The sequence below is a fragment of the Poeciliopsis prolifica genome, unplaced genomic scaffold (assembly GCF_027474105.1).
Source record: "Poeciliopsis prolifica strain line A6 unplaced genomic scaffold, Auburn_PproV2 SCAFFOLD014, whole genome shotgun sequence".
Taxonomy (NCBI): Eukaryota; Metazoa; Chordata; class Actinopteri; order Cyprinodontiformes; family Poeciliidae; genus Poeciliopsis; species Poeciliopsis prolifica.
In genome coordinates, this window is record NW_026562389.1 from 2,565,866 (window position 1) to 2,590,599 (window position 24,734).

Consider the following 24,734-nt stretch of genomic DNA (forward strand, 5'->3'; position numbering starts at 1 on the left):
GATATAAGTTTTCTGCCACATATAACATTTTGAATATACATATTTCGAAAGCCAAAGCGTTTAGTTTTGGTCTTTTTTGACCAGAGAACCTTCCTTTGCATGTTTATCATCCTTTTTTCTTGTCACCCTGCAATAAACACCAGGTTTATGCTCAAAATCAATTTACAACTAATAGTAACCCTCACAACATATGTTTTCTCTGAATCTGTGGATCTCTGCAGCTCCTCCAGAGTTTCTCCATGTTACTAGTAAATGGATAACTTGTGAACGCAGTTGGTGGTATTCATTGTATTTAGCTGTATGAGAATAAAATGGGGTAAATATGAATGCATGCCACACTTTTCAGAGTTTTATTGGTAAACATGTTTGAAAAGCAGATATCAAGTTTAAAGGGACAATGCTTTTTTGATGTTTGGTGTAAAGGGAGAATTCAACTTCGGAAGTCTGTAGTACCAATTCTTTCTCAAAAACTCATGATAGTCCCTGGTGGAAATCCATGCTGTTTTGTAAAAGTGCTGGGTATTGTGGAAGCTATTCCTAGATTAATAACATTTGACAGCTTTCAAAAGGTCCTGATGGGCTCTGTGTTGTTGCTAATTCACAATCAACAGTCACCTGCTGCTTTCTGTGCAAAACCAGTTTAGACTTTTAAGGCTTCTGTTTAATGCCTGCTGACTTTTCTCCACCCAAATAAGTTCTGTTTTCTGCACGTATTAAGAGATGAAATATTTAAATTAGTGTTTTGTTGGTTTAATTTATCCATTAATTCACTGCAATGCTCTATTTTCCCAGGACACTGAACGTTATTAGCAAACATTGGTTTCCAAAGTACTAAATGCAACAGTTTAGATTTATTATTTAGAATGTCCTCTCTTCATTCTGTATGCTTCAGTTTGATGTCAAATGTTGTTATATGTTCAGTTCTATTTACAGTCCTTACAGTTGTAAAAGCTGTCCTAACATTCAAAGCGAGATGAGATGAATACACAGGACAAGTAATGGTGTTGTAACCAGCGGCAACAAAGGTGATGGAGAGCCTATCCATCTATTGGGAATAAAACAAGGCTTTCGAGGCAGCCGTGTGCTGATTCCATGTGCCTGCCTAAAATAAAAGGAGTGCATGTGTACCCGTCTGAGTGTGTCCATGTAGTCAGATCATCTCTGAGTGCTGATGACAGGGTAGATTTTTCATCTGAACGGATGAAAGGCCTGAGTTATGATGGTGTCCATATGCAGGTTCCCTCCTCGGACCACAAATGGAGCAGCTCTGACTCTTTATCATTATTAGCTAGCCTCCCAGAGCTCCGACAAAACACAGGGCTGCATACACCATCCCCCCTTGCCTCTATTTCATTTGTCCATTAATGCCATTTTCCTTCTGCTGCTCCCTGCTCCATCCTCTACGTGTTTCTTCCCTTGAGAGCAGCTTCAAGGGGCAAAGAACATTTTAGGATTTATGATCAACAACAGCTTTAGTCTCTGTTTTGAAGAATACATTGAGCTTTATTGTGGAAGCTGAATAAGAGCTTATGAAAAAGTATTAAGATGAAGGTTTTCCAAGATTATAAAAAGTTACAATTTTAGCACTGCCAGAATTATATATCATAACTTCCCTAAAATAAAAAGCGTGACATGAGCATAAATGTGTTCAAAAGAATCTGCTCAAGAGTAGAACTGAAATGTTTACACAATTTAATTAAAACAATCTGTCTGTGCAACTAACAAACACAAAAATATGGCTCTGATACTAAGAAACTTTTAAAGTTTTCAGGGTTGTTATTTTTGTCTGCTTCTCTCTATGACCTCTGTCAGGTAACCATACCTGAGTTTCATCAACATCTTCAGATACTGTTGCATCCGTATCACCCTTAACAACCTCAGCTCATCAATCATTACCTCTAGAATAGACCAGTCCTTCAGTTTTTTACACATCGACGTACACTGTCACTGGTATCAAACTCAGACTCAGATATTAGCTCCAGTTTCCTGCAGAATTTTTTGTCATGTTTTGCAAATTAGCATTCCACAATCCACAATCAAGAAAAACTTACTACAATGTTAAAACAGGCAGATATTTGTGTCTATTTAAATAATTACTGCACTTGAAGCATTTCTTCAGAACAGTGGACTACTATGTCCACTGTTTCAAAAAAAAAATAAGAACAGCCAGTGATGCATGATGGCCACTCAGACAAGGCTAAAATAAAAGCCTTGTCAAACATGTCATACATTTTAGTTTCACATTTTTATTTAAATACTGTAATACAGTGAAACTGTGGTATTTTCCTCAAGGTTATACCATCAGATTCCTGGCATATGCCTCTTCAACAGGGATATTGGCCCACAGTCATCTCCAGAGTGATTTAAACCTCACTGAATGTTTTTTCATTTTATAATCTAAGGTGGGCAGATTCATCACCGCCCTCTGGGTTTTGATGAGCGTTTAGAAGGAGATCATTTGGTATCAGCCTCAGACTATCCCTGGGACTTCATAGGTACACAGAGGTGTTATTGATTGTTCCAGAAGCACCTCCAGTCCACGCGGGCAGGCGAATCAGTCAGTGAGAAAACACGCTTTCAGCTGGCAATCTGCCACCGGAGGATCACAGCAAGTCGTTTCCTGCTTTCCACAAATCTTATATGCCTAAAGACGCCATAACTCCTCTCACTCATCCCTCGCAGTGAGCTGCCACTGATATTGGATTTCTGCCCTTTTCAGATTAAAATCGTTCAAATACAATCTTGTGGATTCTGGCCGTATTAGAAAAATGTGCTCCCGTCAGCGTTCTGCAAGGCGGATTTCACTTAAACCGAGAATGCACTGTGAACTATGACCCAAGTTTTCACACCGTCCTCACATATCACGTCTGTGACTGATATGGACAGACTCTTCAGAGCTGTAACTCACCCACGACTAATGCTGTGATTTGCTGAATTAGTTGCATATGGAACCAGATTACTTTCATCTTTGGATATCCTCAAATCTGTCAAATTTTACCTTCTTTTTGTACTTTTCTGTTAAGTCTTTCCCTTTTGCATTGATCTAATGGGAAGCCAGTGTTGTCCACAAGAAATCCAGGCTCCTATCCAATTCTACTGCTCTTATTATCTCCAATTAGCTGCCTCAGACAAAGACGAAAAGCTGACACATACAAAAAAATATAAAAAATGACCTCCATTTGTGTGAATTTCCTGAGTCCTGCACTCTTTGATTAAGCCATTTTTGTTGTTGCAGCAGATAACAACAAAGCAGCATTAGTGGATATTTTTTTCTGCTGGAAATTGTTTTGACATCTTAATTTCTTGGGGAGGACAAAGTTTTCACTTTTCAGTTTCCCCCTAGTCATTTGGCTACAGAAAGTTAATATAGATGAGGAAAAGATTAATGTCCTAACAGTAAAAATCAGCTCTGGTTTTAAATAATAATTTTGTCCCATTTGTCTCGACAGAATGGGTGTAACGGAGTACTGATTGTTTTCTTTTTTCCTTAGTGGGTTTATCTTTGAATCTTTGGTACCAGGCTTGTTTCATTATTGATGATGACAATGTCTTACAGATTTAAGTTAATGGTCTTTTGTTCTGGGGTAGAAATACACATTTTGCAACAAAACACGTCATCTGGAATAGAGAATCTATCTAATAGCTGAACTACATAATGAATAGACATTCCCATGGTGTTTCTAGTGCATATAATTGTTTGAACAGATTAATATTGCACATTCTGGAAATTATACCCATGATGAAGTAGACTTGTGGATGACCACAATTCTATTTCCGATATGCTGGCTGATTTGTTTTCCTTTTTCCATGACATCCACAATGAAGAAGTGTGCATCCACTTAGTACATCCATAAATGTGACTATAATTGATGTAATATAAATTAATTTAGTAACTTTCTAAACCATCACATTATCTTCACTTTTAAAAGCAACAGAAATTGTCGTTAACAAAAATTTCTGATTTTAAAAAAGAAATAATAAAAAAGAAAAAATGACATCCTCACTTTTGTAGGATTAGTGACAAAAGATAATTGAGTCTGAGTCAGTGTTTTCAGCTTGGTTCTTTGTGTTCTCTAGAACCCTATTATAGTAATACCATGCCAAATATGTAATCCCTGAAAAGATTAGACAGATTAATATTATGCAGTAATCAGGTATTTCCCTTTTGAAAAAAAGTGTTGTAATTGAATTTTGATCATTTTTTGTAATTTAATAATTTGATTTAATTTATCAAAACAATAACAATTTTTTGAGAGAAGCCTGTGGAAAGATACCCAATATGTCTGAGCTCATTCATTCAGTTTAAAAAGCAAGTCTACCAAATACGATGTACTATATGGAAATTCCTAACTTTTAAAACTTTCTGTCTCTGGTTATTCTTGCTTTTAGCAAATAGAAATAATTGCATTTACTTATTACTGGCAGAGCTAAAACAGGAAACCTGTAGCTTGATATATTGACAGCCATTGTATGCAAATATTGGGTTTCGGGTTTATGTAAGGTGATGAAACATTCTCATAAACTACAAGAGTAGGCCTGACAATGAAGGTGGTGGATGATGAAGATAAAACCTGCAGATGAATTGGCGGATACTGTAATGTCATTTCCTTCCAATATTCCTCCTTCAGCTTTACATTTTGTCCTCTAAAGTGATTGTCCAATCCATCAGATTTATCTCCTTAGCTTTTCATGAGGAACCAAGTCTGACAAAAAGGCAGGTGGAATATCACGTCAGATGGCTTCATGGTGGATGACTTTAATATCCGCAACAGTAGCCAGCAAGGCTATACACTAGAATCATTCAATAGCCAATGAAGCCGCAGGCCACTAAACCAATATGGCAGACTATGGCAAAATGGAATGGATGCATTCCATGGAAACCCTGTCGGTCGCAGTGTAATTTAATCTAGCCCTTAGGACAAGCATCTCTCAACAGAAATGGAAAAAAAAATGTTGGAGACTTTGGGGAGGAGAGGAAAAATTTTATAACTGTACACTAACACCTATCCATGCTCCCAAATTGCGAGACTTTCATTTCAACCCCCATCTCATTTGGTGGATTGCAAATTGCCTGTAAAAGCCGAAGAAAATCTGGTTACCTTATAACAGACAAATGGAGCAAACATCAGGTTCTTGAAAGGACAGAGAGGAAAGATACAGACTGGTTTGTAGCCATACACAGGAGACACACCACTGAGAGAGCTGTGGGATTTGATGTACTTAGCACACCTCATCTCGCAACTATGAATTACAGCAGAGTATGGTCAAAGAGCAAAACATGAAATAAATACAGCGCAGAGCTCTTGGCTGGCTGTCAGGTTAACTGCTTCATAAAGAAAGGTGCCAATTTATAAAGCAGATCAGAGTTTTGGCTCAGTTTTCAAAAATAACGAGGGAAAAATGTGAAGGAAGCAGGCAAGGTAATTGAGCTACAGTGCCTTGCAAAAGTCACCATACATCCTGAATGTTTTCACATTGTGTGAAATTGCAACCACAAACGTTAACATACTTGATAGGGATTTAATGTGATAGACCTAGAGAAAGTAGTGCACTGCTGTGAAGCGAAAGTAAAATGATACATGGGTTTCCCTTAGTGTTTTTGTAGAATAAAAATCTGAAAATATTTCTTGCATCTGTATTGTGTTGTATTTACTATGATACTCCTAAATAACCTTTTCCTTTCCTTGTCACTTTCTCCATGTCAGGGCTGTGAAACTAATTTTTATTGAGGTTACATTAAGATCATTAATGTCCTCTTGGGGCCAGTTGTGGTAGAATGTATTTATAAAACTACTGGTACTGATAAACTGTTAAAGTATCAAAGTTTCACTGCTTCTCAAAGTTTAAATAACTATAGGGGCTGGATTTGACCTGTGGGCCTTGAGTTTGACACGTGCGCTCTAAAATCAAGCATTACATCTATTTTGCAATAATCAAGATATTCTTGAGACCAATGTGTTGTAAAGACACAGCAGCAAACACATCACCTGACAGTGGTTCCTCTGGCTAACCGTGGGTGTAGTCTGTGGTGGGGGAAAACAGCTCCATTCCATTCTACTCCATTACCCTGGCTTTGATAAAACCTAATTTCCCAGGAGTTTTAACTTTAGATGAACTCAGTTTGGCTCAGTTCCACTGTCAAAGAAGCAGACGACGTAACATATACCACAGAGCAGAACAGGAGGCAGAGAATGAATGCAGAATATAGACGGACGGACAGGCCCTCCTCTTTGAGATGTGGTTTTGTGCAGCTGGAGAAAGTGAGCTGTAACTTTCAAACTGTCTCAGTTTGGACTCCCCTATGAATTCCACATCCATTTTAGGGAAGAAAAAGAGTTTTCTATGAGCAACAGGAATGGTGTGAAAAGCTTGGCTGAAGCATTTGCTAGGATCGCTGCCATGCCACTTTCAATGCTCTGCATTGAGCACACAGAAATTCGGGCTGAGGAATAGTATGCCTTTGAGAAACCTTAAGTCTGGGAAGAGTGGTGCAACTTTGACAGTCAGGTCAAGTTACGTTATGTCAATTCATATTTTTCACTTCTATAAATGTATGTGAGGGTTGAAATGTTGTTTGTTCATGATGCTGTTTGTTCAAAAAGGCCTTGAAAACAAATGCACACCCCATTTTTCATGATTATTTGTTGTTGCCAAATTAAAGACCATGTATTCTTGTGCTTCAAAGTCAAATTAATGCTCTACTTAGAGTTTCTCTACCAAAGAAATTAAACAAAAAATTAATTATACATCAAAGGTTAATGTGACAAAATGTTATAATTCCTTTGTCAAAGCTCTGTGAGTAAGGATGGCAGGTACTCACAGATGTAATAATATTCTCTGCCTGGTCGAAACTCGAAGCCCAAAGAAAAGGGAGTGAAGAGCTGGAACTTCTCTGAAAACTTTAGCGGCCCGTTGGGGGAGTGCGGCCTGTTGCACTCCCAGCGCTTGAAGCCCTTGGCGGTGTGGTCGCATGTGCTGTAGCCATCATAGTTCACCATGTAGAGAACATAGCGCTCTGTCCGCTCCTCAGGCACGGAGTCCTCATAATGAGGACAGTAGACATCCAGGTAGTCATTTATGCACACATCGATGTGATAATCACCACGGTGGAACCTGGATGAGAAGAAGAACAGAAAGGGTTCATATGTGCTTTAAAAGTTGCCTGAACATTTTCAAACTGCATTTGAATTCAGAATAAACTCAAACTCCTTTTATATCCTTTTGTACGTGAAACATTTATAAGCACATGCACACTCATTCTTGTGGTCCAATAGCTTTAGATGAGTTGGTTTATCTATAAATCTTTGTCCTGCAATACGTATTTACTCACACATACCACCGCATTCCATCTAAATCATAGCAAACGAGGATCTGGCCCAGAGAAAATATCCTAGCAAGTAAACAGATTTTTAGATCTCTGAAGAAAATGAAAACGTTTACTTGAGGTTGCTACTGAAAAAAAAAAGTGAGTGTAAAATAGACCTGGTCAGAAGGATACAGGATTGCAGAATGGTAAGTCCGTAAATGTCACGATAGGAAAAATACGGAGCCAAGCTGTCTCTGAGGGCTGCGCAGTGAAGCATCTTTACAGCAGCAATGATCTAGAACAGGCTGTGCAGGGTTACAGGGTTGCAATATGTACAGGGAGTTTCATCAAAGGCCACACGCTGTCACCGTCAGCACACACACAGAGACTATTTCTTCTCTGTCCCCCATCAAACTGACATCTCATCTGTGGACCGAATTAGAGCTGTTTCAGTGTTGATCATATTCCTGTTTATCAAGGAGGGATTTTCATTTTTTCATGTATTGGTCATTTATTGGTTACTGAGCAAAAATGTTTCACATCTTCCTCATTTCACATTCCTCAGACTGTAATGTTGAAACACGCTATGACTGGTATGTACAGAGTTGTCAAGTGTACAGGTTCATGGCAGTAAATTAAAAGTTCAGATACTATAAAGATTAAGTAACACCATTATGAACATATTGCATCTATTTTTATTCTTGAGGTCATTGCTAATTAAACTGGTGGTTTACACAGTGCTGCATTCTAGCATGTTAATGGAATATTTAGTGGAAGGAAAAATATACAGTAGAAAATTAGCAAAAATAACAAAAACAGCCACAGCCTCACTCCATTGATGCAATAATTTTTCTAAAAGGAACAAAATATTAGAGAAGAAGTACTTAGTGCATATTCTGTTCAGTGTATGGACATACTGTTTTTTATATTAAAAATCTAATTTGAATCAATCTCAAGCAACATTCTTATTTGTTGAAAAATAAATAAGAATTGGAGAGTTTCAATAGCTAATCATGAAAAAAAAACTGAAATATTTTAGATATATAATAATATGTGATGAATATATGGGTTTCACAAAAAAAAAAGCTTTTCCGTCCTATTCTGATCTCAAGAGACATACTAAATATATCTGTTATCTGAGGCTAACTGAAAGCAAGGCAGGAGACATGACTTAATATTTCAGAGCCACCCTTTGACGTTATAAGACAATAAGGTTACAAGAAGTTTAAAAAACTCTGAAGAAACTCTACAAGTGCTCTAATTACATGCAGAGCAAGCAAGAAACATAAATAATTTTATCCTATAAACTCCAAAGCTTCAAGATTTATGGTGTAAAGAACTAAGGCATGCTAATGAGTCCTCACAAGATAGTGAAAATTACACCAGAAGGGAAAATATTTATTGATTTTTCAATAAATATTTCAAACATCCTCAGATGCAGTTGATAAACATATACATTATAATGTCATAATTTCCTTCATCTTTCACTTATTTGCTTTCTGTTTGATTCGACAAATTACTCTTAAAAATGCTGTGGGAGTTTATCCAAAAAAGAAATACGAGATTGGAAAAGTATTTGTATATCAAGATTTTACTTATGATTCTTTTGTGTTATAGTTGCAAACTAAGTCCTTCCTTCCTTGATGAAAGAGGTTCTTGGCAAACTCTGACCCTGAACATGCAGCAGACATGGGAACTCATCGGACCCGTCAATGTCTTTCTATCTGTGATTGTTCAGTTTTGTGGAGCCTAAACTGTAGCTTCAGGTTTCATGTTCTAAGCTTACAGGAGTGGAGTCCTGTGTGGTCTCCTTCTGCTGTCGTCTATCTGCATCAAAGTTTGGCATGTGGTGCACCCAGAAACAGTACCCTGCAAACTTGGCTATAGCAAATAGTTATTTGAGGAAATATTCCCTTTCTATCACATTGAAATAGTCAGTCAATTCTATTCTGATGTCAACAAGGAATTGGATGAGCAACCATGAATGTGGTTTGCACATTCAGAACAACATAAATACCCTTTCGCCCTCATTCTGATGCTCCGCCAGTTGCCTTCACCACATTGAGATGCCTCAATGCTCTGAATTGCTGCCATATGACTGGGTGATTTGTAAATTTTACCTAATTAAGAAGTTGGTGAGTGTACAGAATGTCCTCTTGGTATTCTAAATAAACATTAAGTTCTGCAAAACCACTCTGGATGCAGGCTGCAGATCGGCGGGAGCGTATCCCAGTGCAGAGATCCAGCACGACCCGAATTCACTTGTTCTGAGGATCAAATAGCAATTTGAGCAGAATATGGGCCGGTTGTGCTCACTTGTCACTTCATCTGAATGTTTGTATAATGGAATGCTTAATGCAACAATCAATCTACAAATTGAGCCAAGCCATCTCTCATTATTGTCATTATGCAAGTTCCTCAGGCCCTGCTCTGTATATTAATACACATTTGTGTATATATGAGCATGAGCCATGTTAAGTTTTTTTTGTTCCCCTCTTTCAGTTTACCCGTGTAGGGTAAATACAAGGGTAAGGGTGTTTACAGCCGAGGCAGTGAGGAACTCATCTGTAACATTTCATTTAAAACATGTCTATGGAGGTCCAGGCAGAGCCATGCATCTCTCTTACTGCCTCAAAATGTCACCGACTTGATGTTCACATCCTCCCATCCGCTTGGCCCAGCTTCTGTGTTAGTGCACACACTGTTTGCGTGGATGTGCGTGTGTGAGCAAGAGACAGCATGAGAATTACAGCGAGAATGCATGCATGTATGTTTGTGTGATGTTTTAGCTGGCCTTCTCTGTGTGCCTCAGCAGTCAGAATAATAGCTGGTGGCCCTGACTGCAAATGAGCCAGAGGATGTTTGGGTGAGTGAGCTCATAAAAAGGGACAGGACAGGCATTTGTAACATGCCTCACAAACACACACACAAAGTGACACCTCTGCGGCAAACACACCCACCTTACACCTGATGAGCATTCACAAGCGTGTATCGGGTTTGTGTTATCAGTTGAATGAACTGCCAGGAAAATAAATAAATAAAATTGGCAAAGGAGCAGCAGTGAGACAGCCAAAAGCTGCTAATGGCATAAAGTAAGAAAAAGAGTGAGAGTGGGAAAGTGACATGAGGTGGGGAGAAGTGAAAGAATCTGGTTCCAAAAGACAAGGCAGGTCACAAAGAGGAGACAGCAATACTGCTGATTCTACTGCCAGTCTCTCTGTGAATATGTGTCCAGGATTTCTCTAACCTTACATCCATCTTTTTGGGAGATTCTCCCTAAAACTGCATGTTCATGTCCTGGTAGTGTGAGCGGTCAAGTCCACTTAGAGAAAATCTTGCATGTTATGGATTTGTTTTGTTCATTGTTCCCATAAACATCTTATTATGGTGGTTCTAATGTGGCAGTTTCAGATGCAGCCCATGTCTCATCTGTAGCAATTTGAGACTTAATCGGCTGCTGCAGTTGTACAAACACTCCCCGCTTTTTCAGCAGAGAGAAGAAACAGATTTTCACTCAAAAACAGACAAGTTCCTCAAACATACAACAGCCACTGTGCTGCACATACAAACCACTAAAACTTGGCCTGTTTAATAATCTTCATCTGAAATTTATAAACTTGATACAACTTTATACATTTTCTAATTTATGTGATTTTAAATTTATAAATAACTTACTCAGGTTATACAGAAACCTGAGGAAACCCTATAAAATGTAAATCCAGGAATATAACAAGCATATTTTAGCTGCTTAATCAGTCCCACTACATGGTGATATAACCTGGAGAGGGTCTGTTACTCAGCAGACATGCTCCATGTAGCATTTCAAATATACTTTTACAAAATCAGTTATTTTAAGATTGCAGTGAAATAAAGCCCCAGGAGTCTGACTTTTCACATACATTCACTGGCCTTGACTATGACTCTTTATTGAGCTAAAACAATCTATTATTTTCCACATTATCTCCGTAAGCACTCCAGAACATGCAAGGTTTAAGACCCAAAAGTGTTATGATCAAAAAACTGTTTTGCCAGATGAGACAGCATGGTCGCAAAAAAGGTTTTACGAGTTGTGTTGACTTTCTCTCCCTGAGACTTCAACAAGTGTTTGAAAGATTAGAATAATTCATTTGTGGTTTGAACGAATGAAGTGCCATTAGCATAGTGTATTTTTTTCTGAAAGAGTGAATGAAATGTGAAAATAAAACAAAAAAAGTGGCATTTGGGAGGAAAAAAATGGATTTCATCGGACAAAATTATCATGATGCCCAAATTCATTTTTAGTCCATAAAAGTGTTCAGTTTGATTTATTCTTGTATTCCCTTTTTTTCCAAAAGCAGCTCCTCTGAGTATTGTAAAAGAAAAAAAATCCTTAGACTCAGTCCAGGGAAAAAAAGAGCTTTCCAAATTAGAGACAGGACTAAAGTACGTTCAAGGAGAGAAAAAAAAAAAAAATCCATGTGGAGTTTTTTGCGAAGTTACCCAATTCCCTCCCCCTGAACGCCACACACATGTACACACTCCACCCAAACCACAGTCAGATCTCTGGAGTTTACGGCATACTTCTGGCAGCAATTGTTCGCATTCTTGTGAGAAACTGTAGCAACAAAGATTGACAGCGGACACCCTCAAGCAGTTAAATAGGTAATTAGGGGCAGAACTTGGATGAGAGGCTAATTGTCAAATGGTGATAATTACATGTTTTCGTTATGCCACAGTTGGCCCAATAAGCTGTAGGTCACAACACAAAGATGGAAAAATCAGCCAGACGCAGCGTGTGTGTTTGTCAGTGAGGGGGACATCATTTCTATCGACCAATGGTGGCATTTTCACACCACCGCCAACTCTACAGGGCTTTTTGGGTGAAAACTTAGGAGCTAAGTACTGTCAGCTCCCACACATAAACTTGCTCAGAGTTACAAACAGAGTGAGTCTGGCAGAGCTGGAACAGTGGAGTGAATGCAGCGAAAGGTGGCACACCACTGCAGTCACTGATTGGCTCATTTCCATTTCAATTACACAGCCCAGTGACATTGCAGTGCGTGCACCAGGGGCACACACACTAACCGAGACAAACACACACCGGGGCCTCTGCATTTCACACGCGGTCCCATCAGCTACTTCTCTGAGCCGAGCATCAGTGGCTGGAGACAGAGAGCGAGGGGGACGGGAAAAGACAGATAACCTGAGTGAAAGAGAAAGACTGGGGAGCTCTGTGGCAGGCAGAGCCGTGGAGCAATTCCAGCCTTCTAACCAGCTGAATAAGTGAGATTCAACGGAGGTGAGGAAGAGGAACTTCACAATGTGTTGCCAAGGCACAGTATCACTGTAAATACCACCACTTGATGGAGTCACTCACATATAGACCACCTTCTAACACCAACCATTGATACATTAATCCGATAAATTCTTCTCTTTTTATTTAGCAAAAACATCTCACTGCAAACACATTCAGGGAGTTGGCAAGAAAAGGCTTAAAAGCGGTAAATGAAAATATATTTTTAATGCATGAACATATATTGTTGGGCTGACAAAGTATCTTAAAAGGTCAGTCAATATGAAGGGAGGCTATTTTTAACTTAAAAACTCAAAGCTTTTGAGTAGCTTGGTTTTCAGTGTAGGTATCTCATTGCTTCATAGCAAAAAATAGCAACTCAGTGCATATCTACATTATGATAATGATTGTGGTTCAATACATTTATCGTGCAGCTCAACGACATTGAAGCAGATGAGATGCGGCAGAAGACACTGGATTCTACTCCTGTCAGATACAAACAGAAACTGAACCAAGACAGTTTGGAAATATGTTAACTTACAGTCAGCTTGTCAGAATTTGGCACAAATAGCATAAAATCATGGATCCATCCAGCTTTGCATGAACAAATTAGGCTGCTGCTGTGGTATAATGGTGTGGGGTACATTTTATTTCTAGACTTTCGATCCCTAAAATCAGCTGATCATTGTTTAAATCCTACAATATACCTGACTATTTCTGCTGACCATTTTTATTCCTATCTAGCTACTTCAAGTAGGATAATCCTCTGTGTGACAAAGCTCAAATTATATCAAACTGCCTTCTTGAACAAGACAATGAGTTCTCTGTTCTCCAATGTCATGGCCTTTGCAGTCAACAGATCTCAATATAATAGAGGATCATTGGGATCTGGTGGGATGGAAAATTATCAACATGGAATACCACTTCTCAGACAAATTTGACAAAAACTGTGTGATGCCAAAATTTTTATGGAATCCTTTTGGCATCGTCGCAATTCTCTGCAATAACAAATTTGGGCATTTTTGGAGGCAAATCCAACCAGGTTTGGAATCCAAACTAAATATGAATGATCAGATTATTTTTTCAATGTTGCAAAAGCAAGTTTAATTTAAAAAGACTAAAATATTAGCCTAATGAAGTTGGAACCACTTTTAAAAAGTCCATGTAAACATTTACCTCAATTTCTTTTTTAAGCTGAGCCATATATTTTTCTGTGTTGCAGCAAACGGTTGATGACGTCATATTTAGTCAAAGTGGGCAAATAATGCAGGCACTATGACAAAACTCCTTCATGCTCTTAAGAGATTTTGACAAGAACAAGAGCAAGACATGAGCACTTAAGCACTGCTGACAGATATTTACATTACAAACTCTGCAATGAGTGCTTAAGAAAAGGAGATTGTTTCTGTGAATGCAACTGTTTTTCCTGTTTTCTGTGATGTTTTAGCCCCTGCCCTTTTCTGTTCTATTCTGTATTTTCTTGTTCACTTGTTAATTCAATTCATGACCCCAAATAAGATCCATTACAGAATTTTGTCGTCCTTGTTGAAATTCATACATCCTCAGGCATCGTTTGCTGGCCGATACATAAAATCTCAGTAACCTCAAACTAGAAAATCATTGGAACTTAATTGCGGAAAATTGCTGTTTCACTCCCAGTTTTTGAGTCGGCTTCCCATGCAAGTGTACATGCCGCTAAAATAAAGACTCATTTGTTGATTTTGATCCAGAGGGGAACACAAGATTAGCCGAGGGGAGATGAACTTCAACTGAACCCAAGTCATGCATGCACATGCAAAAGTCTTTTCATTACCCTTCAACACATACGCTACAAACACACATCGCAAACACTTCTCTATATAGTTTGCACAGTTGTCTAATTACAGATGATTGGTCTGGGTCTGAGGATAAAAAAGAGGGGGAGCTGAAAGAAAGAATGCACTGACAGATGGAAAGTGGCAGAGGGAGAGAAGAGAGAACCTGTTGCTCTTTGTCAATCTTTATTTTCCTGATTTCATTACCGAAAAAGGGTCTTAACCTCCCTAACAGATATTTATCTTTTGATTACTGATGCTAAAGGAATGTCTTGGTGAAAAGAGAAGAAAAGTAGAAAAAAAAGAACTGACAACTGCGCCATAAAATTTCCATTCCGCAATCATCCTGATTGCGAAATTACATTTCCACTATCCATCAATTTCAGAATTTTTTGACTGTAGAAAACATTTTCACTGTTTCAGCAGAAAATGCCAGGGAACAGGACAAAACCACTTTCCTGGGATGTGCATAGCATGATAATTACAATAGTTAACTGAATGACGCTTAACACGTTTAGAGGTCTAAACATGTTATTGAATGTGAATCATTTGTAAATAAATACTTGAGAACTTTTGAGGCAACCTTGAATAGTACATTTAGAAATAAAATTTGCAAAATATCTGCAAAAGAAAACAAGAGAAGTTTTTTTTTTCTAGAGTTCTCTAAAAGTTCTAGATCAACAAAAAAACATGTAGATAAGACATACATGAATTCTGAAAATTAACTAAACAATTTACCTATCTAAAAATCTAAGCATGAAAATAGTATGCTTAGATTTTAACTTGTGTTTTTGCAGGTCTGACATCAGACTTGTTTTTCCACCGGGATTGCTTAACATTAACAACTTCCCACAATTTGTTTCATAAAAGTTAAAAACATGTTTTAGCTAAATAAATTTTTATTTTCATCCAAATATCAAATAGCAATTTTTAATCTAATGGAGTAAGAAGGAATTAAAATATTGCCTATATTTATGCATTAATGCGTTGGCTGTGACCCTGAATGAGTCCTTAGCCTTGATGTGTTTGATGTATCAAACTAGACTTGTATTCGTTGCTTGGAGCTGATTATAAAAAAGACCAATTGGTCAACTCAAAGGACTTCTGCAGCTCAAATAATTCAGTTTGTCATTCTATCACAGCTTAATAGTGGCTGACTTTCTTAAAAATAATAGTGTTAGCTCACTTATTTAAAATGATGAATACACAAAGAAATGGAGTAAGCAGTAAATGGAATAACAGGTATATTTATGACAAGTAATTTGCGACTTCTTGTTTCGATTGTGTGAAAATAATATGTGATACAGAGGCCCCTTTTCTCTAACTCTTCAAAACATGTAAATCCATTAAAAATGACAATCAAGTAAAAGAAACACTTATTTTACATCCAAAATAGCTACAGGAAAATAGTTACTAGCCAAAACTTGACTTTTTTGGGAAAACTTTCTAGGAAATTAACAAAATATATTTATGTCAGAAACTATAACTATGAGAACTGGATATGCGGCATAAATTTTGACAAGTACATCATGGAGACAGAGAGAGACAGCTACTGGGAGAAAGAGATCAGACAGGGGAGGAACATGTGAGAATGTCACTGCGTTGTATTAGTTGACAGCTGCATTCCTGACTGGCTAAATGGCCGATAGGCTTACAACGTCAGGAGGAGACTGCGGACAGGACACGGTAACATCAGGGCTATTGAGTATCATGCATCTAACAGCCTGTATGTAAGATGCATATAGGGCATATTTTCACATTTATATGGCTTGTCTGGTGTAATGCACAAACACGGCCACATCTGCCGGTCACGGTCCATTTTATTGTGTCCATCTGTTGTAGCTTTATGGATGGTGTACCTCAAGGCTTAAAACAGGTGGTCACCCTGGTATAATATAGTGTCTGTAGGGAGGAAAATTCTTTCTCAAATCTGTTTCATTCTCCCTCCCATCAAGAGCCTTTCCATCTTTTCAACATCCCCTCCACCCTCTATCCTATCACCATCACCATTGACTCTAAGATCTAACAATATTCATTTCTACCATTTCTGTCTGTCAATGCTCATTTTGCCCCAGGGAGACACTGAATTAAGATCAGTGACAGACAAGTTCTTGTTCTGCTTTTGGTGCTGAATGAAGTGCAGAAATGTAAGTGTTTGATGTAGTGGGCTTCGGCATACTGAAACTTAAGTTCAAAACAGGAGGGGGAGGGGAAAAAAGGGCAGACGGATACTTCCTCTGAGCTCATGAACTCGCTGGTCTGCCAAACACTGATGTGCACTCACTCTGGGAGTGTGAACCACTGCATGTGTGTACATGGTGTATATTTGTGTGTAAAAGGATTTCTTTATGTGTTCCCCTCATCACTAAGGGAGTCGGGGGAAAAATGACACACACACACACCCAACATCCTGTCAGGCCCTGGGGCCATTCCTGTGAATCATGGCTGCCCCAAACCCGCTTCAATCCCTCAGTAAATACCGTTCACTTTGACATGTTTACTGGGACCTGAGTGGAGGCCCACTTTCCTCTGGAAGCATGTGAGTTCTCCATGGTCATACACAGGCAGCAAGCATCAATTAATAGTCATGTATCACTGAGTGGTGAGATGGGACGACCATTAATCATAACTCATTGTTTTATGGTGACAGGGTGTTTGGCAGCTTGGACAGAACAGCAGCAATGAAACAACTCTGAATCGTGTAACATGTCCTCTCAATGTTTCTGGGAAAGAGAGAGAGAATAGGGAGAGAAAATGAGAGAGAAAGAAAAAGAAATAGAAAGAGAAAACAGAAGAGGGCAATATCCCATGTATAGTAATGGAGCTGAAGTTTTGGTCCGAGACATGAATTGGAAGTAGATCATCTTGAACAGATTACAGGAGCTTGGACAAACACACACAAAAATCACAGATCTACTTGATCTTGCCACTGTGATGCAGTCATTAGAGCTGATGTGGTGCGCTGCATGTGTGGAAGCACAAAACAAAACATTCTCAGGTTGAGGTTGTTTGCTTCTCTGAACAGTGAGTGACGTTGCATAAAGTCCTTGGTGCAAAAGCTAAAACAAAATTTTAAAAAAGCAGTGACTGCACCGAAAGAAAAACACAGCAATTGTGATACACACTATGATTACTTCACAGAAATGTAAAACATTTTCAAATGTAGAGTACATACTAAATAAAAAAAAAGGAATAAATCAACTAAAGTAGGTACTTTTCATAAAAATATGTTATTTACATATTTGTTAAAACTGTCACTATATCCTGTTAGTATAAGACAAATAATTTGTGAAAAGATCCAGCTCCTCTGCCTCCTCCCTGTGGTTGAATTGGCAACGGCCTGATTTCAGTACTTCAGTAGAATATACGCTCACATTCCCAATCAGTTCTAAAAAGAGTCTATATATCAAACATGATTAAAATAATAATAATAATAATAATAATAATAATAATAATAATAATAATAATAATAATAATAATAATAATAATATGGTGCCATAAAATTGGGCCTCTATTTCTTTAAGAAGCTCCTTTTCTTTCCAACACTCCACATTTCGGACGTCATCACAGCAATACTCCTCACTATATCCTCAACAATTGCTCTTAGAAGCATTGGACTGAGAAATAAAACGTTCTGAAAACGCATAGGGATGCTCTGCGAGGCAGAAGCTCGACCAGAGACAGCAGCTTCATGGAGGAGCTTTGTAGAAACAGGCAGCACCTTGTGAGAGCAAGTGTTTAAACACCCCAGAAAGACTGTTACAAGAGAGCCAAGGATTCCCCAAAAAGCCATGAAATAATCAAAGCTACTCTCCAGGTATGTTTTTGATGAGCGAATAACATTACAACATGATGTAAAAGTTAAAGAAGTCAATTTTACAAAACACCTCTTTGTTAAGGTAAATGTGCAGAAAACAAGATAAGAGGATGAGCTAGTCTAGAGTCTTCCTTGTTTTATCAAAACCACTGCACATATCTAAAATGTCTTTTTCACTTAATATGTGTACCATAAATACATAAAGGAGTACATAACCTGCACACATTCTGGCCTTCACAGAGGGTTGCCATGGAACTGTAACAAGATGTTATAAAAGCGGTACATTTTTGAAATCCTTGCCCTCTTTTCATAGTTCTCAACCCTTAAGAGTTGTATAATCTACACTACTGTAAATGTGAGCTTCTGCAGAAAGTGTGAGGCCTCCAGTGGATGCAGAAGCTTTAAAAAGAGGTATTTAAGCAGCGCTTTGCAAAGGAACAGTAGGAAGTCAAAAAATCTGTTTTTATCTCACCATCTCTTTATTGTAGAAATTCAGCAAGAAATTGACTGCTGATTGAAAAAAAAAAAAAAAAAAACAATGTTCAAACTTTTTTATTTTAGATTAGCAAGCAAGTAAGCACTGTTAGGCCATAATGTCAAATCCCAATCTGTTTTGTCATTGTGTGAAGAATAGTCAAGCCATTGTCTTCCTATGAAGTTTGCTCAATTCTTTTCTCCCTTCAGTCCTCTTTCTGGGATTTGCATTTCATCCTGAGAAAGCCCTTTAAGACTTTAATCTCTTATTGCAAGGAAACATGTTGGATTTGGAAATGATGGTAATAGTTGGCATAAAAGTTCAATCACTGGTCCTAACGTAAGTCATCGACGACAAATTGAGGAGAGGTATGTGAACTGTAAATATATCACTCTGTTGAAAATGAATTTGCAAAAAATTCATATGCATGTATATTAGAGAAAATTTATTGTCTTGAAATATTGCAATCTTCACTTATTTTGTCACTTTGAACAAAATGGGACTCCTTTAATTGCCTATGGGAGGAATTAAGGCTTATCATAAAGAAAAGCAACAAACAACCTGATGACTGATGGCCTTACCTTCTACAGTAACCAATAAATATTTTTATTATGAACAATAACCTGATTCTTTTTTGAACTTGTGCATTGTCGAAATGCATGCCAAACAAACACATATCATGATTAATGATAATTTGGCTCTGGATACACTCACTGAAGAAAGATGAAAACAGCACAAGACCAAAAGTCCTCAGAAACTCACTTTCAGATCAGCAACGTCATTCTCGTCCATTTATGTGAATCTAAAATGGCAACACATCTTTTTTATGTAGATGCCTCCTCATTTGTAAACCCCATCTTTGTATTTCGCCCTTCACCGGATGCTTTTAGTTCCAGGGACATTGCTTGATCTCTGACTCTATTCCCCTTGAAATTTTCAAATTAGCTTTAAGAGAGTAGTTTGAGAAAATAATGTTTGTAAATGTTTAGCTAGGAACTGAGAACCCTTCACATTAAGTTAAAACTATTTAGGAAAGCTTCCTGGGACTTTTACTACAAACATTTTCTCTAGGTCACTTAATTCACTTAATGAGAGGATACATGAAACATTCATTTTGCAGCAGATGCTGTCTTTAGGCATTACAAGAGTGGAGTAAAGTGCAACATTGAAGGTTGTACATTTGCTAAACAGACAGAAAGATGTTTGAACCCTCCCATGGTTCCTTGATTCTGTTTGTCCCCAAGCATTCTCAAAATAAAAGTGTATTACTCATCTTCACTGAGCAATGTCGTAATTATATATGCTTGTGCAAACGGCCGATTGATATGTGACAGCAAGTTTTCTCATAAAATTTAATCTTGATAATTTTGTCAATAAAGTTTTAAAAAGAAAATTATTCTGTGATAAATATCATATTGGCAAGTACCCAAATAAAACTTTGCAATTACAGTGTAAGGCTTGCTACTGTTGCCAAATAGCATATTAGTGAAAAGAAAAAATATGTCAATGACCCAAATCACATTATCTGGACCACCTCAGCTAATTTTCAGACAGATAAAAGTTAAGGATGACATAAGATGTTTCAAGTTTTCAGATTTTGTAAAGCTTTCACCCTGCAATGCTGATTTTAGCCTACTTTAGCTTCAAGAACTACATACTCTATATGCCCTTCTAGCCATTATCCACCACCTATCCCCTTTGTTAGAGTAGACGAGACATCACATCGCTGATTGAGAAAGCAGTTGCAATGCAAATGTAAAACCAAGACCAATGCAATTAAAGTAGACATTTTGAACTGTTTTTATTATTTTATATTAGGATGATTAATATGACCCGATTGAGGGTCGCATGTATCAAGTACTGGAGTTTGGTACCCCTGTTCTAGAAAAGTACGATTTTAGCATTACCTCTAACGTTTCCAAATGACTAAAAACATTTCCCAACCCACTATGTTTCTCAGCAAAAGGAAATCAGAAACTAAAATGAATAAAACAGAGCAATCCTTTTTTTTCCAGATTCCTCTGTCTTGGTCTCTCACGGCCTTGGGATTTAAATACAATGCAGCTTCCATTTAAATAATTCCTCTTATTTTTGTATTTCTTCTGCAATTCAAGCATATCTTAGTGTTTTTTCCATTTGTTTGTCGAGTCACAGATGCAGCTTCTTCTTTCAAGAGAATACTTTTGCCAGCAGAAAGAAGTCACATGGGCCTCTCATGGCTGGTTAAAGGTTACAAGGTGCTTTAGCTGCTACACAGTGTACACATGCATGCACAGCCACGTCTGCATTTATGCAGCAAGTTGTGTGTGTTTGTAGTTTTAGCATGAACAAAGCAGTTCCAGGACCTTCAGGGTCAGTCTCCCATTGAGAAGCTGTCAAGGTCCCATGCAGGGGGTTAAGTGGTGTGTCGGGCACTTGGACTCTGTTTCTTAAAGTGGGCCATGCTGGCGTTATATATATGGCCAAAAGGTCACTGTGTAATAAAGACATGAGCTTGCACAGAATTCAGTATAAACAGAAACACACATATGGCTGCACATGAAAATACGCACATAAATCTTTAAAAGTAAACTCTGGTTTGCTGACATACTTACACTGCTCTCAAAGCGTATCTTTCTATGGCCTTGGTCTCTGTCTACATATCTTTCAGTTCACTATACTTATGTTAATATGAAGCACTGTACACACTACTGTGAATTATGACTTTTTGTATATTAATCTATTCAAGAAAAATAAAATAAGTGAAGGACGTTTTTGAAAACTGTTTGTAACTTGTAGATTTATATGGGAATTTGTATAGTCACTGTTTATTTTGAGTTTTACCATAAAATTATGTGCAGTACTAAATAATTATTTTATAACAATTCTAAATGTCAGCAGTGAGAGTGAGTTTTTAAGTATTTGGAAAGGGTACTTTCCAAACTAAATAGATTAAAATAAGAAGTGCCAGTACCAGTCCATGTCTATTTTTTGTGAATTGTGGAACTTTTTCCTCAGAAAAAGAAGCAAGCTGCTTTTTTTTTTTCTTTTACAGCTTGCAGGATCAAACAATCCGTAGTGGGAGCAGTCAGTGCTGTCCTTGCCTTTGATCCCAATTCAGCCCTGTTTAAAAAGCCATTTTGACGAAGCAAGAACTCTTTCTGTTTAACAAGCTGAAATATATTTGACATGCCTTTGTTCTGGGCCACAGGCGATAAGTGCTACAAGCACACTGTAAATGTAGGGGGTGACCTTACTGTATGGCACAATGTTTATTCGTATGTAGATCTTTACATAACAGGGGTGACTATTTGATATAGGTTTCCAGTACTGAAATGTCATTTTTTTGATAGTTTTAAATAGAAAAATTAATAAATTAATAGCTTTTTAAGTAGAGTGTCCACTTGTATTTGCTTACCCTTAGCAAAAGCTTTAAGATATATATTTGTTAAGGAAGATGCTGACCTTTCTGACCTTTCATAGTTTGAACTGTGCTTTTATATTTTTGTACTTTCTTTACCATCACTGTCCATGATTGCAGTGCCAATCTGAGCCCCTATTCAAAACTCAACTGTTACTCACAGTTCCAATTGTTTTGGACATTTTAGTTATTGCGCTGATTAAAACATGTGCTGGTTAACCAGTGTCAAATTAAACCAAAGTTTGAAGAAGTAACAACTTCAAATGCACAAAAAGTTTCTAATTGCAATCAAAAATACTTCTGATTGCAGAAAACAAGACTCGTTATGATTGTTCCCATATCAGCCTCACAACACTCAACGCTCTTACTAAGGTAATGTCGTTTTGAAACTGCCATTATCAAGCAAGGTCAGGTTGTGTACCAAGCAGACTGCTAAACTGGTCTCTGGAACAGATAGCTTAACTAACTAACCAGCTAATATTATCTCAATGAACCTCTTTGCATAAGAAGAAGAAGCTAAAAAGGACTACACATTTTTTCTTAAAAATCTTAACCAATCTTTAAAAAGGAGTCAATTTGTAGAACCACATCATTTTTATTCAAGATCACCACACAGAGAGAATCCTTACTCTTACTCTCTCATCAAATAAAAAATCATATTCTGCTTTTTTTTGTTTGTTTGTTTGTTTTTTGTGATGATTATGTCAGAAAACAGTCTAATTTCTAAAGAAAGGTTCAGTTGCTTCAGTTACATTCATTTTATACAACAATTATTTGGGTCACTGGTAATTTTGTTTAGAAAAAATCTTAACCTGCAATTTAAATATAAATAAATAAATATATAAAGTAAAATTCTTCAGTGTTAGATCTTGCACACATACATCTCAAGCTCTCAAAATTAAATTCAGATTGATTTTTTTTTTCAAACCAAATTAGATCTTCATTCAAACTAATTGGCCTATTTTAGTACTCTCCCCCATGGAGCAAGACAGAAGGCTTTGGCTCTGAAACAAGGTCTCTAGGTCACATCTTGTTGGGCACAAGGCTGCGTTCCCTTTAACATTTCCAACTGTGAGTTCATGAACTTTTGAACTTGTCAAACAGAGCAGGAAATTGGAGCAATACGAATGAAATTTAAGCCCCTAAATGGGATTTGTTAAGACTAGGAAATGATTTGTGCTGTTTATCTGTGGGCCATGGCTGGTGTTGGCAAACAGAGAAATACTCACACCTAGAAAAACACACACGCATAAATACACAAAAGGGGTTATATGGAAGCATGTGGTGACACGCCGTGGACAGGTTCACCGACATGTGTGGTCTAAAGTTAGCACAGTTGCAGAATGCTTTCAGTCTTTGCGTCCATCCATCTCTGAAAATGTGCTCCTTCTCCAGCTGTCTCCTTCATTTCATCCTCGGTCCTGAGCTTGCTGTCAGGGTCCTCTGCCTCAGCACGGCATACCGCACGGTCAACACATGCCTCGCCTGGCTACAGCAGCAGCTCGTAAAATAAAACTACTATCAATCCTGATAAATGAGAGTCCAATTATTACTCAACAATAACGAGGACCACATGTTGTACCCCACATGGCTCAATAGGAAAATATTTAAATTATCTATCATATGTTCATGTTAAATCCAGTCCCGTGCAGAAGCATTAATACTTCTTGAACTCTTTTGCATTTTGTCGTATTACAGCCTACAAACACATTGTATTTTATCAGGGGGGGAAAGGTTGTGCAACCCCTATTAATTAATGTGATGTGAGGTGAAAGGGTATTCAAAATGTTTTATAAAAAGGGATGATTCTGGTTACTAAAGTGAGTTTATGACTTAAGCTGAGAGGCTGGGTAAGCACCCCGTTAAGTGGAGAAACACTCAAAAGTCGCCAGGCAACTCTGGAGGAGCTGCAGAAATCCACAGCTCTATTGGGAGAATATGTTTACAGGACTAGTAAAGGACTCTATAAATCTGGCTTTCATGATAGAGGGGCAGAAGATAAGAAATCCCATCAATAGTCAAATGAAAGACGGAGCAAACATATGGTACAAAGGCCTGTGATCAAATGAAAGAAGTTGAACATTTTGGCAACACTTAAAAAGCTTCATGAGGCAAAAACAGAACCTGGTAAGAGCTTCATGACCAGAGCATACTTTTCTTCAAATAAGTTGTTTGGAGTTGATGGGATGATGGATGGAGCTAAATGCTGGACAATCCAAGATGTACATTTTCATCTTGGTAAAGTTAGAAAGAGGTTAATTTTTCAGTTGGAAAACAGCCATAAATGTGCAGCCTGAGAATCTGAACATATTTATGTGTCTGAATGGCCTTATCAAAGTTCAAGCATGAATCTAACAGAGAATCTGTGGCAGCAATTGAAAATTGCCACCTTAATAATATTGCAGAATTAAGGTGAAGATAATCCCTCTGTCCACTACTCTATCCACACCGCCTGTCGCCCATTTTGTGTCTGACTCATTCCACCTGCTGCTTTCTCTCCACACTCTGTCGGTGGCATGTCAAAAGCTTAAACCGCCTAGTATTGATATCCCCATCATGACACAGCAGGGGCCCTTCATCACAGTCGCACAGATGCCTGGGTGAGATGTCCCGGTTGAGGCATTAGTTAAGTGTGTGCACACTGTTTGTG

At 37.8% G+C, this 24,734-nt stretch overlaps 1 protein-coding gene across 2 annotated transcripts in view; it reads right to left on the minus strand.

Moving 5' to 3' along the window:
- Positions 1–24,734, minus strand: part of efna5b (ephrin-A5b) — a 111,498-nt gene that overhangs the window by 17,471 nt on the left and 69,293 nt on the right. For both annotated transcript variants that reach the window (XM_055039123.1, XM_055039122.1), the window contains exon 2: positions 6,821–7,113. In XM_055039123.1, the coding sequence (XP_054895098.1) occupies positions 6,821–7,113 (293 nt within the window). The remainder of the gene's footprint in view (positions 1–6,820; positions 7,114–24,734) is intronic.